This window comes from Pocillopora damicornis, chromosome 12 (assembly GCF_964200805.1).
Source record: "Pocillopora damicornis chromosome 12, jaPocDami1.2, whole genome shotgun sequence".
In the NCBI taxonomy this organism is placed as follows: domain Eukaryota; kingdom Metazoa; phylum Cnidaria; class Anthozoa; order Scleractinia; family Pocilloporidae; genus Pocillopora; species Pocillopora damicornis.
Window position 1 is genome coordinate 3622261 of NC_142681.1, and position 15760 is coordinate 3638020.

Here is a 15760-nt window from a genome sequence, read left to right on the forward strand (position 1 = left end):
TTGAAATAAATAATCGAAAACACATGTATAATATAACTACTTTCTGAGGCTTTTCACCCCTTTAGGTGAGGGTGTCTCGGAGTATCTCGGTTCTGTGGCACTAGTAATAAAAAAATCTCACCCACGCTTCTTATTCAAAATAAGATGGCGGATATAATTTGAAAGAAAAAAATCAAAGGGAATATTTACTGCTTTGTTTTTTTCTGAATGTATTTTACTGAGACTTAAGGTTTATAATTTTGTGAGAATTTTACGTAAGGGTTAGTGTTGAGGAAGGTAAATAGGGCAATTTCTTTTGTTGTTGCTTTGAAAAGTGTGTATCAGTGGTTGTGTTTATGAACCAGGGAATAGATATATGGCGACGAATGCGAGACGCAAGGATGATAAATTAGCGTTCGCACGATGAATAAAAACATTCCTATCCCCCTTCCCACCCCCATCGCGCCTATTGACAATTATTATTTTGCCACGCGAGTCCCGTTTCCAGGGTCGCGCGCAAATATTACGTAGTTGTCACAGAATCCGCTGTTTTCTACCATGGAGCCGCTTCATATTAAAACACCTCTGCTTGAGAGCCATGCTATGACAAAACTGACAGGATTTCCTGTTTACTTGAAGCTAGAGAACGTACAACCACCAGGATCCTTCAAGATTCGAGGAATTGGAAATTTGTGCCAGAAGGTTTGATCATCATAATATCCTGTTCCCAGGGCTCACCACTTTCTCTGCATAATTTTTGATAAACTTCCCGCTTTAATTGTCAATTTTTTAGTTTTTATTTATTCATATGACAGTTACGTCCAAGCTATTGGCTTGTTAATCTGGATTCAAATATCTTCCGGACTTAAAAACACTCAAAGATGACGAGAGTTTTCTAGTCAGGAGGGACACGTGTTCGAAAATGAATGTTTTTGTTAGAAATCATAGTTAACGTCACGTTTCCTAAGCATTGTGTAGTTCATTGGAAAGAATTGTGCCCGAAGTTCTGCGACTTGCTTTTGAAAAGCAACCTATATGTAAATTTGTTACTGGTGGTTCAAGATTGAGAAACATTTATGAGAATATGACAGTTGAACGTCTCCGATTTATGAGGAAAATTTACATGTAATAGAGGTTGTTTTGGTTGCTTTAGACGAACTTTTGGGTGTTTTAAAGCTAAGACAAGGGTGTGCCATAGTTGTCGAAACTACTTTAAACCACTCAAAGGGACAATTATATAGCCGCTATTGAATTTTTTTAAGAAGAAGTAGATTGTTAGACATTGTACTATTGTAGGATGGAAAGAAAAAATGTTTTAGAAGAGAACAATTTGCATCTTAATAAGTTGATGTTAGGAATAAATAATCAGTCATTTCAAAGAATAGGGTAAGGTTTTTTTTCTGAGTTTAGTGGCTCCTTACTGTCAGATCATTTGTTGTAAGGTTTTTGGTAATAACCTTTTGACCCTCAAGTTACAAGCATCTAATTTCTCCTTACAATATCAACCCTGAACCAAACTTTAAGGTGATGAGAATAAAGAAAATGATCACCTACCAAAGAAGCTATTAAATATTGAAAAAATCCTCCTTGTCAGTATGTAAGGAAATGTATAGAGAACAGTATGGAGAATATGCATACTGATTTTAAGGTGATAAATGAAAACTAGCACTGTATTTTTTGTTGGTTCCAGGCCATGCAAAGAGGATGCAACCATATGGTTTGTTCATCAGGTATATATTTTGATATTTTGGCTTTGAAAGTCTTTATGGTGGCCAATTTACATTATCAAGTCAGTTGATAATACTTGATTACCCTGTCATACTCCCCCACCAATGCAACTCCACAGTTTCTTTAAAAACTTATCCCCTTTATGCATTTAACCCTCAAACTCCCAGACCAAATTTGTAATTCTCTTTGCTGTCAACCATACAGTTCTTACAACGTTAATTCAGAGAATTTAGTATTGGATCAATTAATTATCCCCAAATTGATATATTTCTTTATTCACATCACTAATCTGCTCGATAGTGTACTGATATTGTAAGGAGGAATTCTTTCTTAGTCACTCATGGGAGTTAAAGGGTCAAGTTAGCTTTGAAACTCTTTACAGTGGCCAATTTACATTATCAACTCAGTTAAATTCTCCTTTCAGAACCTTAAGAAATGTATAGAGAAAGTATGGTGAATATGCATACTGATGTTAGGGTGTAAAGGATTAATGAGTAGGAAACAGAGTGGCCTACTTGTCAGTGCCCTGGACTCCAGGAAAAGAGGTCTGGGTCAAGACCTGACTGGATCGTTGTCTTGAGTTCTTGAGTTCTTGAGCTCTTCTTCCAGGGGGGAAGGGGAGAAGTAATTCTTCAAGTTGCTTCATAGTAAGGAAATTGCGATAAGCTGTGGGTAGGTGGGCTGAAATCATTGATTGAAAACTGTGTTGATGGGTGTCCTTCATTAACCAATAAACTATGTTTGTATGATGTCAGGTGGAAATGCTGGGCTTGCAGCAGCATATGCAGCTAAGAAGCTTAAGATCCCTTGCACTGTGATTGTACCAGGGTCAACACCAATGTTTATTGTGGAAAGACTGAGGGAAGAGGGAGCTACAGTTGAAATCTGTGGCAGTGTAAGTTGATAGATATTACATGTTCTCTTATTGTGTTAACAAGTTGTATAATTAAAGAATCTTAGAGGAGCTACAATTAAAATGTTTCAAATTTTTATGCATGTCATATTGAAAATTACCACCCACAAGTTGTAAAATCACACAAAATTTTAATTTCAATTGATAAAATAGATAATACTAAATTAGAAAGAATTAATCAAGCTGTTATAAGGATGGCTAAGGATGGGAAAAAGTCCGTATTCCTGCCAAGTGGCCCATTCAGCAGACCTTATTCAGGTTTCTGTAACATTAAGTGACTAGGAAAATTACTTCTCCCCCCAGGATAGGATGCAAATGCATCGCAAAGTTACCCTTAGCATTTCATCAGGTTAATCTAACAGTTGGCCAGTACCCATTTATACTCCTGGGTGAAAAGTGAAGGATGGGAAAGATTGACATAAATACTAAACCACAAATATGCAAAATTTACATAGCTCCTGTTAACCTTTTAACTCCCATGAGTGACCAAGACAGAATTTCTCCTCACAGTATCAATACAATATCAACCAGAAAAGTGATGAGGCTAAAGATAGACATCAATTTGGGGATATGTTCATCCAATACTAAATTCTCTGAACTGACATTATAAGAATTGTATGGTTGACAGTAAAGTGAATTACAAATTTGATTTGAGAGTTAAAAGGTTAACCTTGAGCAACAATTCCATTTATCTCATGGAGGGTTGCTCTTGGCTTTCAAGCAACAATCATCTCAGTAACAATCATCTCAGTTCATAAAGGAGTCTAGCAGAGATTTACAGGAGACATTTAAGTAGGAATGGTTTTGAGACTGATCCTACTTTTTGACTGTTTGAATAGTCTTGGGATGATGCAGATGCAAGAACTTTAACACTAGCAAAGCAGCCAGGTAATTAATAATGGTAAATAGGACTGAGTGGAGTCCAATTCAGTCTGAAATCATTCAGTCTGATTTGGCAATTATTAGTATGATTACTGACAGAATTGGACAACACACAGTCCTGGTTACCAATTAATCATAACTGTTACAATTACCAAAAACAAAAAATGGATTTAGGATAAATATCTCCAGTAGATACAATGTCTAAAGTTAAAAAATTCCTCCATGTTGGAAATTCCACATTTTTTAAGGATAAATGGCTATGGTTATTGTGATCAATTCTGTGATTGGTGGATTTAGCAGAGTGGACTTATTATAATTGGTTGCGTCAACTGTTTGATTATAGGTGCCTGATTACAGCCAACTGTCTGACTATACTGTGCAATTACAATTGTACAGAATGATTAGTGAAAAATAAAGCAGTTAATGCACCAATCACATTTGAGGAAATTGTAACAGTTATGATTATGACTGCAATTTCCTTTGGTCCCTAATAGAGATTGGCTTACAGAATGGGATAAGAATCTGTCATCATTGAAAGGTCCTTATAACTAGTTTAAGTTCTATACTTAAAGTTTTGTCATGTGAACAACCAAAAATTTAGTTCTTGTAGCTTATTTTATGATTTCAAACTGTTTTGAACACTTGGGAATTGTTTTGTTTACCCTTTAACTTCCAAGATCTGATTGTTAATTCTCCCCTCTAGCTGCTTCACATTTCCTTAGTTACCAGAATTTGGGGTTTGATCAATCTAACAAGTACCTGTTTGGTTGGTATCCAGTCACCTCGCCACCAAGCAGACTCGCCACCAGCGAACTCGCCACCAAGGAACGATCTCGCCACCAACGTACTCGCCACCAAGTGAAGTCTTCTCGCCACCAACCACCAATAAAGAGATTAGTCGAGGACAGTAAGATGTTCGGCTGATAAGTCTGTACTCAAACTTTATAAACGTATGTTGTCGAAAGCACGTTCGAAACCGATAAGTTTAGTTTTAATACAACTGCTATCGAGTTTCATTTCATCACTTATTTTTTCCCATGAAGTTTCATTTTCTCTCAAGTAAGTTTTTATTCCTCGCATCGAGTTTTGTAATTTCTCCTTGCTTACGTGCAAAAGACAAACACGATACGTTTCGATGTCAATGAGTTAGGAACGGAACACGTCTAACACGTCGCTGAAGGTCATAATTTAAATACAGACAAGCGCACAAACGTATCGGCCGATTTGAATTGTGCTCGTTCGAACATCCTACTCTTCTCGACTACTTTATTCTAGTTTATCTCTTTATTGGTGGTTGGTGGCGAGAAGACTTCGCTTGGTGGCGAGTACGTTGGTGGCGAGATCGTTCCTTGGTGGCGAGTTCGCTGGTGGCGAGTCTGCTTGGTGGCGAGGTGACCGGTAACCGTTTGGTTTGTATATTCTCATTACCTGTTTGCTGGATGATGTATGGATATGATAGGGAGAAGTTATAAGTTAATCACGAATGGGAGTTAAGGGGTTAAGATTTTCATTGGATTTGGATTTTCATTGGGAATATTTCCTAAACATGGATTCTCTTTTAAATGTTCAGAACACACTGTTTTCCTTTGTCAAACTGAGTTCAGTGTTGTTCCCCTAAAGCTGTCTTTATCTTTCCAGGCTATGCATATATTCCACCATTTAATCACCCAGATATCTGGTAAGAACAATTTCTATTTATAATTATAATAAATCAAATGGTGTTCAACATTCTTAGAAATTTAAGTGTCCCAAGCCTTTTGTTACTTCTTGTAGCTGTATTGGAAGGGTGCAATTTTGACCAAAAGTTGCACTTAAGAGAGCAAATAATAGGAACTCTACACAGAAGATCATACAAAATTTCCTTGAAGTCACTTCCTCCGTTTTCTGCTGATTTTGATCACAGTCCTTTGCAAACCAGTCATAACGTGCCTTTACTCTGCAGGGAGGGTGTGGCCTCTGTTATTCACGAATCAGCTGAACAGCTGCCAGAGAAGCCAAGCATTGTTGTGGTATCTGTTGGTGGAGGGGGACTGTTGTCTGGGGTGCTACAAGGTATGCACAGTGTAGGGTGGACTGATGTTCCTGTTGTTGCCATGGAGACTAAAGGAGCAGACAGTTTTAACGCATCTGTTCAAGCAGGGGAGCTTGTTACATTAGATGCTATTACAAGGTTCGTGAAAAAAAAAACTAAACAGTTAAGCGCATTGCAGATGTCTAGCATAGGGTCCAAGTGTAAGTGACTGCTTACCACAATCCAGGGACTGAGGTTGCTTCTGCAAGCAAACACATCCAGAAGACTGCGTCTTTCCTTGAATGATACCTAACGTTTCATTTGGAACCTCTGATAAGAGAACGAGCCAATGTTAAATTCTTGTGGTTGAAATCGGTTATTTTGCTATTTCTTTTGCTGACTTTGATCCTCCGCAGGCAGCCACTAAACATGACCCAACTTAATTCGCTCACGGCCATCTGAGGAGGGTGGGGTTGGGATGAAGAGCGACCTCCACAGCCATCTGAGTAAGGTGGGATGGAGATAAAGGTTGACCTCCCCTCAGACAGAAAGGGAAGGGACATCTCAGTGACGTGATTGTAAAAAATCCCATTTACGAAAAAAGAGGCTAGAGTCCAAACTCCGTAGAAAGTATTATTAAACTTGTTAAATGAACCACAACATTCGGCTAAATTGAAAACTCCGAAAGTTCTTAAAATTCCAAACAAAGGGGTTACAAATTTGCGCTAACGGCAGCTCAAAAACAACTAACTAAACTCCGTAAAACAAAACAACAAAAGTACGTGAAAATGTCCAAGTCAGTTTTCCAATGTCAAGGTGAGAGTTCTTTGACGTGATCGGCTAATTTGTGAAATCACGCGCGCCGCACATGAATACAAAAAGGATACAAAGGTGGGAGAGGAAGAGAAAATTTGTGAACGAAATAGATTTTCTACAGTGGTGATCTCCAGTCTGACATTGTCAAAGTTGCTTTACCTGTTGTATTTATCATCAGCGTTGCAAAGTGTTTAGGTGCAAGAAGAGTAGCAGCAAATGCACTTGAATGGACCAAGAACCACACCATTATAAGTCATGCGTGTAGTGACAAGGAAGCTGTCTTGGCATGCGACAAATTTGCAGGTAACGATTTTTGAGTATTTCTTCTTTTAGGTTAAGATTGTCACCGTGGAGGAATTTTCTTAACCTCTTATTAGTTTTCTTCTGATAGTTTTTCCCGCAATCACTGTCTCTCTGTCGTTAAAGCAAATAGACCCATTCGGCGATTGTTGTTTGCCTTAATTCTTTAAGAGTTACTGTTATCTAAAATCTCCTTAGAGTATCACCCTTGAATTAAATAAAAAGGTCACGAGAATAAAGAAAATGTTTGCCAACCCAAGGAGCTTTGATTGTAAAACGAATTCTCCTGGTAAATTAGACTGAGGAGAATTGGATGTTAGATCAAGTCGTACTTCGTCAGTTTGCGCCATGTCTGACATGAAATCCTCATTGCTTTCGTTTCAGATGATCACCGCATGTTAGTAGAACCAGCTTGTGGCGCGGCCTTGGCATGTGTGTATGAACGACTTTTCAAAGTGTGGCAAGAGCAAGGAAAGCTTGGGGAACTAAAATCGGCTCTTGTCATTGTCTGCGGGGGAAATTTAGTGTCGTTGAAAGCAATGAAAGAATGGAAAGACCAACTTGGGCTTAGTTAAGGGATAAAATCACTGTGGAAAACGAAAAACATTACAGGATACCATAACTACCATTCCTCTATATCATTCGACATTTGATTAGACAAGGGTGCAGGAACTGTACCGTGATTGGTCAAGCCAATTTGCCAATCAACAGTAAGGAAGCATCAACGGGATAGAAGAGAAGAATTGCCGCTTGTTTTCTTCACTTGGAGCAGCAAGTAATTTTTATTAACTTCTCACCGACTGAAGGGCAAAAAAATGACAGTATTTTTAACCTTTGACTTATGTACAAAAAGTATGATTACAATCTTTCTCAAATCTGATTTTTACACTACATGACAACTGAACAATTTATAGATGACCTTACGCCAGTATTATCCAAAGAAATATTTTACAACTGTTCTTTTTAGGGGGACTGAAGAGATATCTTATAGAAGGTTTATATTTTCCTTGTGAACCATTATTTATTTCCTATGGAAAAGAAAGAGAGAATACAATGTGAGTTACTTCGAAATCCAAAATTACAAATGCTGCAAATTCAAAGAAATGGTAATCACCAGAAGTGGGGAAAATTTTACCAAAGGAAAATCGAAACTCCACAAGTCGAACTTACGAGACAAGTCGGTAAATTCCGTAAGAAATGAGAGCTCCGGCAGCAACCACAACACAAGCTTTTCTGTAGAGAGAGGTTTACCATTAAATAACACCTTCCAAGAAAGTTACCCAACTTATAAATTTAGATAGATATCAGGCGTAAAGTCAAGATACACATGAAGTATGAATGACCGCGTGAATGACACAGATTTTGGCATCTAGATAGAAACTTGCATAATTTAAAGGAGCTGTCGGATTATTTGATTGTGCCCTTCAACAACATGTTTTGCATTTTTCGCATACGAAGCAGGAGCAGAAAGAAAGACGAATCCTCTCAAGTGCCCCCTTAAAACCTACCAAACATATGTGTAGAAGACTCGTGTAACAAAGGCATAATCTAGCATGAAAGTAGCGGGAAATGATGAATAAAATTCAACTGCGTCCAACAGCTTGTAGGCTAAGAAAAACTGGGGAAAACGAACAGTGAATGTTTTTCCGAAGGCAATGAATGGAACCTAATTTTCTTCGGGATAACTCAAGTATAACGAAAAAAGGCCTTTTGTTCCCTCGCGAAACCTGGACCGCTGAACACAAAAATCGCACTGCTCGCTAGAGTTTAGGAGAAAAAATAACTGCTGGCAATTTTAGGTTTGTTCTGTTCTCCGCCACTTGTGCTCTTTTATCATATCGTGAATATCAGACTGCTAACAGCCTAAGTAAGAACCAATCCTTCTCAACCGAACTTACCCTAAAGAGGTCTCGGGATAGATCTTTGATCCCAGTGCCCCTCCCAGTTTTATATGGTACGTAAAGCTGTCAGTGACATTAACTGGGGCCATATCCGGGAGCTGTTCAGGAACTGTGACTTCTTGCCGACGTTCATCTGTAAGAGACGTTTCCATGAGAACGCATGGGGTGCAATTTTCAGTTTGGTGTGGTTCAACTGACTCGATCAATTCTTCTGCAATGCAGACATTACTGTCGGAAAGTAGTGGGGACACGGCGGAAGTGACATCAACGGGCTCTGTGGCTGCGACCATGTACTCTTTGTCGTCTTCGACGATTTCAGATTCAACCTCCGTTTGTTCTCGCTCTTGTTCGTTTTCGTACTACAGACGACGAAAGAAAACAGGTCGAGACAACAACAACAATAAAACATAATACTAAATCACTCTTTATGAAAGTGTGATGACAGCTGCAGAAATTCATTACAAAGAAAAGTGAGGAGTTTTCAATCGATTATACTGTAACTGCAAATAAAAGCAACTACCCTTCCCACTTCGAAACAAGCACAGGAAAGTACTCAGCCAATCTGGACACATTCAAGCACTCGTTTCAACCAATTAGAAGAAAGAACGAGCCCAATCGCGATTTGGTCAGACTCGTTTTCCCATGCTCAGCACCTTTAAATTTACTCTGACATGTGGTCCGTTAATTTACTTTTCTCATAGATTTCATCGACTATTGCCACCAACTGGACCTCTTTCCTAATACTGACCTGCACAAGGAGTGTTTCTCTGGACGGTATCAGCAAACACAGACATCGGATGACGGTGAGAATGACAAGAGTGCTGTAAAACAGTGGGTAGCCGATTTCATAAGGTGCATTCTTCCTCCACACTAGAAAAAATAAAGAACCACGAAGAGGCTACACAGTCGCTTCTTGGCATTTGCTTCTATTTCTCCCGGCGTTTATAAGGACTTGATAATTGTAATTTGCTTTGGTGTTTCCCCAGTGCGTTGGTATAGGACAAATTATGATCAGTTCATTTAAAAACCTGTTCTACCGCCTCATTAAATCAAATTCAAGAACCGAAACTCGTGGGAATGTTGGATCGTTCTGTTCGGATCGTTCGTATCCTGTGTTTAGTCGTTGGTACGGTGCCGATGGTTGTTGACATCTATTGAGGGGAGTCTGTTCTAAGGTATTGAACCGGCTTTCCTGAGTAAGTCTTCCTAGCTAGTTAGTGCTGTCGATTGAGCATTGCACAGACTTAAAGTCTTTGGTGTGTTTCGTAAGTCGATGATATTCAACAAGGTGATTGTTGACGTCACCGTTTCTCGTCGTCCGTGTTTGTTCAGTCAGTCTTGTTTAGTGATTCCTGTCAGCCTCTCCGATCTTGGAGGGGGCGACAGTTGCAGCGCTTGATCTCCTAAACCGCTGCTTGTATGATGTTCGGTTTGTCCTCAAGGGTGAAAGGTGACCCGCGAACTCATTGAGAGAAAACGTTGATTTTCTTAAAAACTAAAATTAAATACGAGCAACCTTCTAACACTTACCTTCTGAAATCCCAAAAAGTTGTGCGTATAGGTCGGAAGCTGCAAAAGTCGGGAAAAGAACAATGAATGAGATTGCTAGCTTAATCCTCGCAAACAAAAAAATCGAAGGGAAAAGTAGTTCTGTGTGTGAGGTTAAAACATATTTCCAGCGTTAATTTCTCTCAACGGAGGGAAAAAGCCCTTTTGATAGCTTTCTATATCCTTTTCAAAGTTATGACTTTGAAATAAAGGAGTTATAGAAAATGAGGCTTCGCGAAAAAAGATTGCTTACTTAAGCCGGAGCTTTTTAAAACTGCTGGAAAATGATCTATATGATCTTCAGTTCTTGATATCTGTAGTGCTGAAACCAAAAACCAAACCAAGAAGACAACAGTTAACGTTTTCAACATGCGGAATAATTTCGTCGGCTCAATGTAGACACACTTTCTTCACATTACAAAAAGAGCTTCAGCTTTCACAAAACTGAGCACGCATCTTGGCTCAGAGCGGGTTTTGTGAAAGTTTACGTCATAAACAATTCATCTATGAAGTTGTTTTCAAGTGGTAGTTAATTAGCATTTCGAATAAGTTTCTCGTCACTTCCATTTGATTAAGAATGATCAAAACTTAGAACGTCAGTGAAATTCATGTAGAATGTCAAGATAGTTAACAACAGTTACAAGCCAATAAAAATATGTAGTGATCATCAGACAACACGCTAACCAAGGACCAACTTTTAGCGCGCGTGAGGTAGCGCGCGTGAGGTAGCGCGCGTGAGGTAGCGCGCGTGAGGTAGCGCGCGTGAGGTAGCGCGCGTGAGGTAGCGCGCGTGAGGTAGCGCGCGTGAGGTAGCGCGCGTGAGGTAGCGCGCGTGAGGTAGCGCACGCGACGTAGCGCATGCATGAAAGACCAAAGTAATATCAACAGTACAGTTGATGCCTCTATTAAGACAGGGCGGATCTAACGTATGTTGAAGTCTTACAATTCTACTCGAGGAGAAAAGTTTCTGCAAGGAAACTAGGTTATTGTCATTGCAAGCAACTCTCGACCGTCATCTAAAATCGCAACGCAAAACGAAAATTTTTCAAACTAGCAGCAAAGAATTAAAATAAAAATTATGGTGTTTTTTTTGCTGTGATAATCACTTGAAAAATTATGCAAAAACAGTTATTCGCCTCAGGCTCAGCAAATATTGCTCAATCTTCTTTGTTTAAAAAAGAACAGAAGAATGACTGAAAACCTTTGAGTATAAAAGATGTCATTTTAATTTTTAAAATTCTTTGCCGGTAAAAACGGTAAAAATGTATGCACACCAAAACCCGCCGCAGCACCGACGAAAATATCATTTAACATACCAGCAGAGTATAAGTTAATATAAACAACCCATTCCTTACACCATACTGTTGCGAAAGCGACATTTCATATCGATAAAACTACGGCTTCATGTTTTTCCTTTTTTAGAACTGGAAGAGTGAAATAAATCTATTCATCTCTTCATTTATTTATAAATGTGTTTCATGGTTATTTGTCTTCTCACAGTAGGAGGCTGAATACGTCTAGGAGTCACGTAATCAGACTCTAGCGGTCACGTTCGCCGTTTGCCGTCCACGTTTGATTTTCGGGCAAGGCAGTTTCAGGTTGTTGAACTCCTTGGGCGCTTTTTTTCTTCCTATTCGAAAGTTTGATGTATGTCCTATAAATATATGTAAATTGAAGTCTTTTCTTTATAACAAATTTAGCCACATTTTGTGTTTGAAATACAAGACCCCCATCCTTTGTGTAATTCAAGATGGCGGCACTGATCTAAAATGCTGAAAGTCTCGAAACTTTCTAACTTCTAACCAAAAACTACTGACCACGGTTTGACGTTTAGGTGAACACACCAAACGTGGATCTAAAACTCTCTAGCGTTAATATTTTGGCATGTCAAGTAAGCCATGAGCTTTATCGAAGACAAAATTGAGGCATATATCGTTACGTTTTATAAAGTTTCAGTTCCCGTAAGAGTTTTTCCATAATTTATATAATTAACAATTTATCAGCATTCGGTCTTTAAAGGAAAACCCTCAAAGTTTCTGTATCTCTATTTGCTACTAGATCGAGGCTCCTTAATTTGTTCTAATTAACCTCCTTTTTTTTAGCGGAAAAAAAAAATTGACAATCGTATGAAAATTGATAATTGATATTGATAACAACGGAATTTCAGTTGATCGACAACGTCCGCTTGATGTTCAGTTTTAACAAGTCTACGCGTCTTCGTTATCATGTTCTGTATTCATCAAACTGTGAAGTTCGCTTTTGTCTTGACATCCTGAAGGGTTAAGGACTACCGACCATCCTGTTGCTTTTCTGAACGCAAACATTACGACCCCGATTACAACAAGATTGACGAGTAAAAACGCCAGCAAGCCCAGTATGTGCCACGAAAAAACAATCGCGACGAATGCGTGGTTTGAACTTATATCTTGCCAAGGATGAGACCCGTACAACACATGAGCGACCTGAAAGAACCAGGCACCGAGAAGAACGACGAGAAATGAGCGCACCATACACAAGATAAGACTCTTGCGTTGCCATGCTTCCAGCATTATGATAAAAGCAATGGAAAATGCGACGGTGTACAGCGGAATATGTACCTTTTGTTCTAGATCGTTGCGACCTTCGATGTGGAAATAAAACAACTCCCCGACCAGGAAAAAAGCCATAGAAAACATAACATAATCTGTTGTTGGAGGCAAAAATAAGATGTTGTAATGGCGAAGAATTTCTGCCATGGCAGCCAACAGAAAACTACCATACATTGTCGCGTGACCGAAGTTGTCTAGGTGCGAAAAATGCCCATGACTGTCTAGAAGGCTCCATTCGCCTCTCGACAGCTCCGCAATGATTCCTACAGTGCATCCTATAACTTTCAAACAAGGCTCGGCGGGGAAATCTCTTAGACATGGCAGAGGAACTTTCATCCACACAGAAGATTCAAAGTCGAGTTCGAAGTCAAATTTCTCTGTGCGCCCTTGCTGCGCAAGGGAACGTCTTTTGAAATAATTTAGTTGGGCTTTCGCAATCTTAGCAAGGATGTTAAACCACCACCATAGGCCAAATATTATGAAAATAGACCCTGGAAGAACATGGCCAGCGTAAGAACCCATATTTTAGCCGTTTAGATCGCCGCTCCGATCGTTCCACTTCCGTGACACTGCGTTTGAACGGATTAATGATGCGAGAACTGCACGTCCGCAAATAAATACTGACACATCCGTTTTGTTGTAAATCAATATAACTGCAAGACATGCTTGATATGTCAAGAAAAATACAGAGACATGTGATATTATTTTTGCGAAAACTGATGAAAGTGGTGTTCGTTTTAATGATTCCCCCTAGAAACCAGTAAATTCCGAGGTACAAACACTATTTACTCATTTTAACGTCATGGACAATCAGTTTAGGATACAAACTTCAACCGATGCAATGGCCGTATCGACCCTTAACACCAAAGAGCAACTAGCATCTAATTCCTCCTAAAACATCACCCCTAAATCACACATTTAAGTCACGAGAATGAAGGAAATGTTCACCAACTTAAGAGGCTCTTGATCATCAAACAAATTCTCCCCGTCAGCACATTAGGAAATGTTCAAACAGTGTGGAAAATATGCATACTGATTGTTAGGATGCATAGGGTTAAACACAAGACGAGTTCTTGTCATTTCCAGACCAATCTCAGCCATTGCGCTACAGGCCAACAGGAACTTGTTCAGCAATCATGCTCAAATTTCAGATTTAAGGAAGTCGCTGATAACTCGTTGACAACGGAAAACTCCAATGAGCCAAAGTTTATATTGAAATAAGTTAGAATTTATTATTATGCATCTCTGAACAAGAAAAAAAAAACTATTAGTGAAAATGCTACCGAAAAAATTACTTCGAAAACTTCGAAGCCCTCTAACTATACATTGTTTGAAGATTGTGCGCACTTGAAGTTGAGCGAAACGTAATTAATGACTTGAACTCATCACTCTTTTGTTTTGCCCTTTCTCACGCACTGTAGTTGACCAAAAACATATCGTTCACGATCTCTTGAATGCTTACACAACCGCTTTTTTGTTTCTGGAGGAGAGAAAGCTAAAAAGCCTCAAATGATCTAAGGGTAATTCCACAAAATAAGAAATTGCGATGGCTTTTAAGGGCTAAATTTTAAAAGATTCAAGAAACTGACTTGGATAGAATTGACATATCGGAATATTATATACAATGCCGGTAAATACCACGATTGAGATTAATTAACAAGTGATTAAATATATAGAGCTTCGTTTTGTGAAAAGTCACTTTTAAAAACAACTCCCTTTATTTCTCTTTAGGGACCGGTCATTATTCGTGTAGATGTGGAGGGGGGGGAGGGGAGGCAAAAAAAGAAGGGTGGGGGTCAAGGATATTTCAGATTGGCTAGAGGGAGGGGGGGCTAAACCTTTTATAAAGAAGTTTAGAGGGTGTCTGCAGTTTGAAGTACATTTTAAGAGTGGTCCATTGTCTAAGGTGGGTAAAACAGTTAAAAGTAGAGCGCAAGCAATACATGTGAAACAGTAATGTTAAATTTTACAAGTTTGTGTTAATTCTAGGGTTTTGTTTTGTTTAAACACCACTATTTTGAACAACTTTGTGATTTTTATTTCACAGAAATACTGCTTGTACTCTTAACTCCATCGTTATCTCAAATTTAGTTAATAAAGAATCCAGACCCATCTGCTTCAATGTTTGGTTTGACTTTTATTTTGACAAAGCTAAGTGATTGTCACTTCAATAACCCAAGAAGTAATTAAACTTGATATAACAACAAGAAAGAAGATTTTTTTAAAACGATATGAAAATCATTGGAAAAAAATTTTTTTGCATGATTTTATATTCGTGTTCACCATGAAGGCATAATTTGTAAAATATATCACTTTTCGAAAGTCAAGATACATCAAGTTTTACCACTAGCTAGTTTAACAAAACATCACTTTCAGTAATTAATAATACTAGTGCGTACACTATACACATAATTTGTCCAAAATTTGCCGCCCTATTGCTTGAGGGGCATCCATAGCAAAGAAGCCTCGGTTGACTAAGTGTTCCAGCCTTTCTGCTGCAGAGCCAGTGTCAGGCAAGCTGTCCAATACCTCAAAGTTAATTTCGTCTTCACAAACTGGATTTTGACTTCTTTGACTGTTATACGATACGCTGATTTTGTGATTTAGTAAGTTAGTTCCTTTGTTATGCCAAGTTATCATCTTATGGTTGTATATGACGCGAATTTTGATCATAATTTGAAATATAAGAGGAGACGCGGGGGGGAGAGGTCATCACGGATAAAGAAGGGGGGTCACTAACGTTTTTACATCGCCCGGAGAGTAGGGGGGCTTTCCCTCCCCCCCCTCCCCTTATCATAAATAATGACCAGTCCCTAATAGAAGATGTAGACAAGATGCAATGGCTTGTAAACTACGACAAATGGTCATGTGGTTTAAGTTTGTTGTTGGTTGTTGCATGAACTGAAAGAACTTTTTAATGATAATACAAATTTTGTTATTATAAAAGGACTGCTATCTTCTTAATTTATTGAGGGATTCATAGGAGTCGAAAAGGCCAGATAAGATTCCCCAATCTAAAAGGGATAATTTATGCACCAAAATTATGCAATAGAAAATATAGGTCAGTGTTCTCAATCAAGAACTAAAGACCATC

General features: G+C 38.7%; 3 protein-coding genes across 4 annotated transcripts; 1 reads left to right on the plus strand and 2 right to left on the minus strand.

Annotated features, from left to right (window-relative positions):
• The first annotated feature begins 453 nt into the window (after positions 1-453).
• LOC113686114 (L-serine dehydratase/L-threonine deaminase) lies at positions 454-8228 on the plus strand. The gene is made up of 8 exons (XM_027203718.2): positions 454-681; positions 1670-1709; positions 2463-2602; positions 3460-3508; positions 5141-5180; positions 5445-5672; positions 6508-6632; positions 7014-8228. Exons 1-8 carry the CDS (start codon positions 538-540, stop codon positions 7202-7204), a joined length of 957 nt encoding a protein of 318 aa, XP_027059519.2. The 5' UTR covers positions 454-537; the 3' UTR covers positions 7205-8228.
• LOC113686125 (uncharacterized) lies at positions 7383-10578 on the minus strand. 2 transcript variants are annotated; one of them, XM_089190095.1, is made up of 6 exons: positions 10332-10578; positions 10061-10099; positions 9279-9400; positions 8528-8889; positions 7800-7862; positions 7383-7657 (listed from the first exon to the last, which is right to left on the minus strand). In XM_089190095.1, exons 1-6 carry the CDS (start codon positions 10447-10449, stop codon positions 7651-7653), a joined length of 711 nt encoding a protein of 236 aa, XP_089046221.1. In that variant the 5' UTR covers positions 10450-10578; the 3' UTR covers positions 7383-7650. The 2 variants fall into 2 exon arrangements, with proteins under 2 accessions (XP_089046221.1, XP_089046222.1); XM_089190096.1 differs by having other exon boundaries at positions 8528-8871; positions 10332-10554.
• A 702-nt stretch (positions 10579-11280) lies between these two features.
• LOC113686155 (transmembrane protein 45B) lies at positions 11281-13952 on the minus strand. Its single transcript, XM_027203758.2, has one exon. It carries the CDS (start codon positions 13186-13188, stop codon positions 12286-12288), a length of 903 nt encoding a protein of 300 aa, XP_027059559.2. The 5' UTR covers positions 13189-13952; the 3' UTR covers positions 11281-12285.
• Between the last annotated feature and the right edge of the window lie 1808 nt (positions 13953-15760).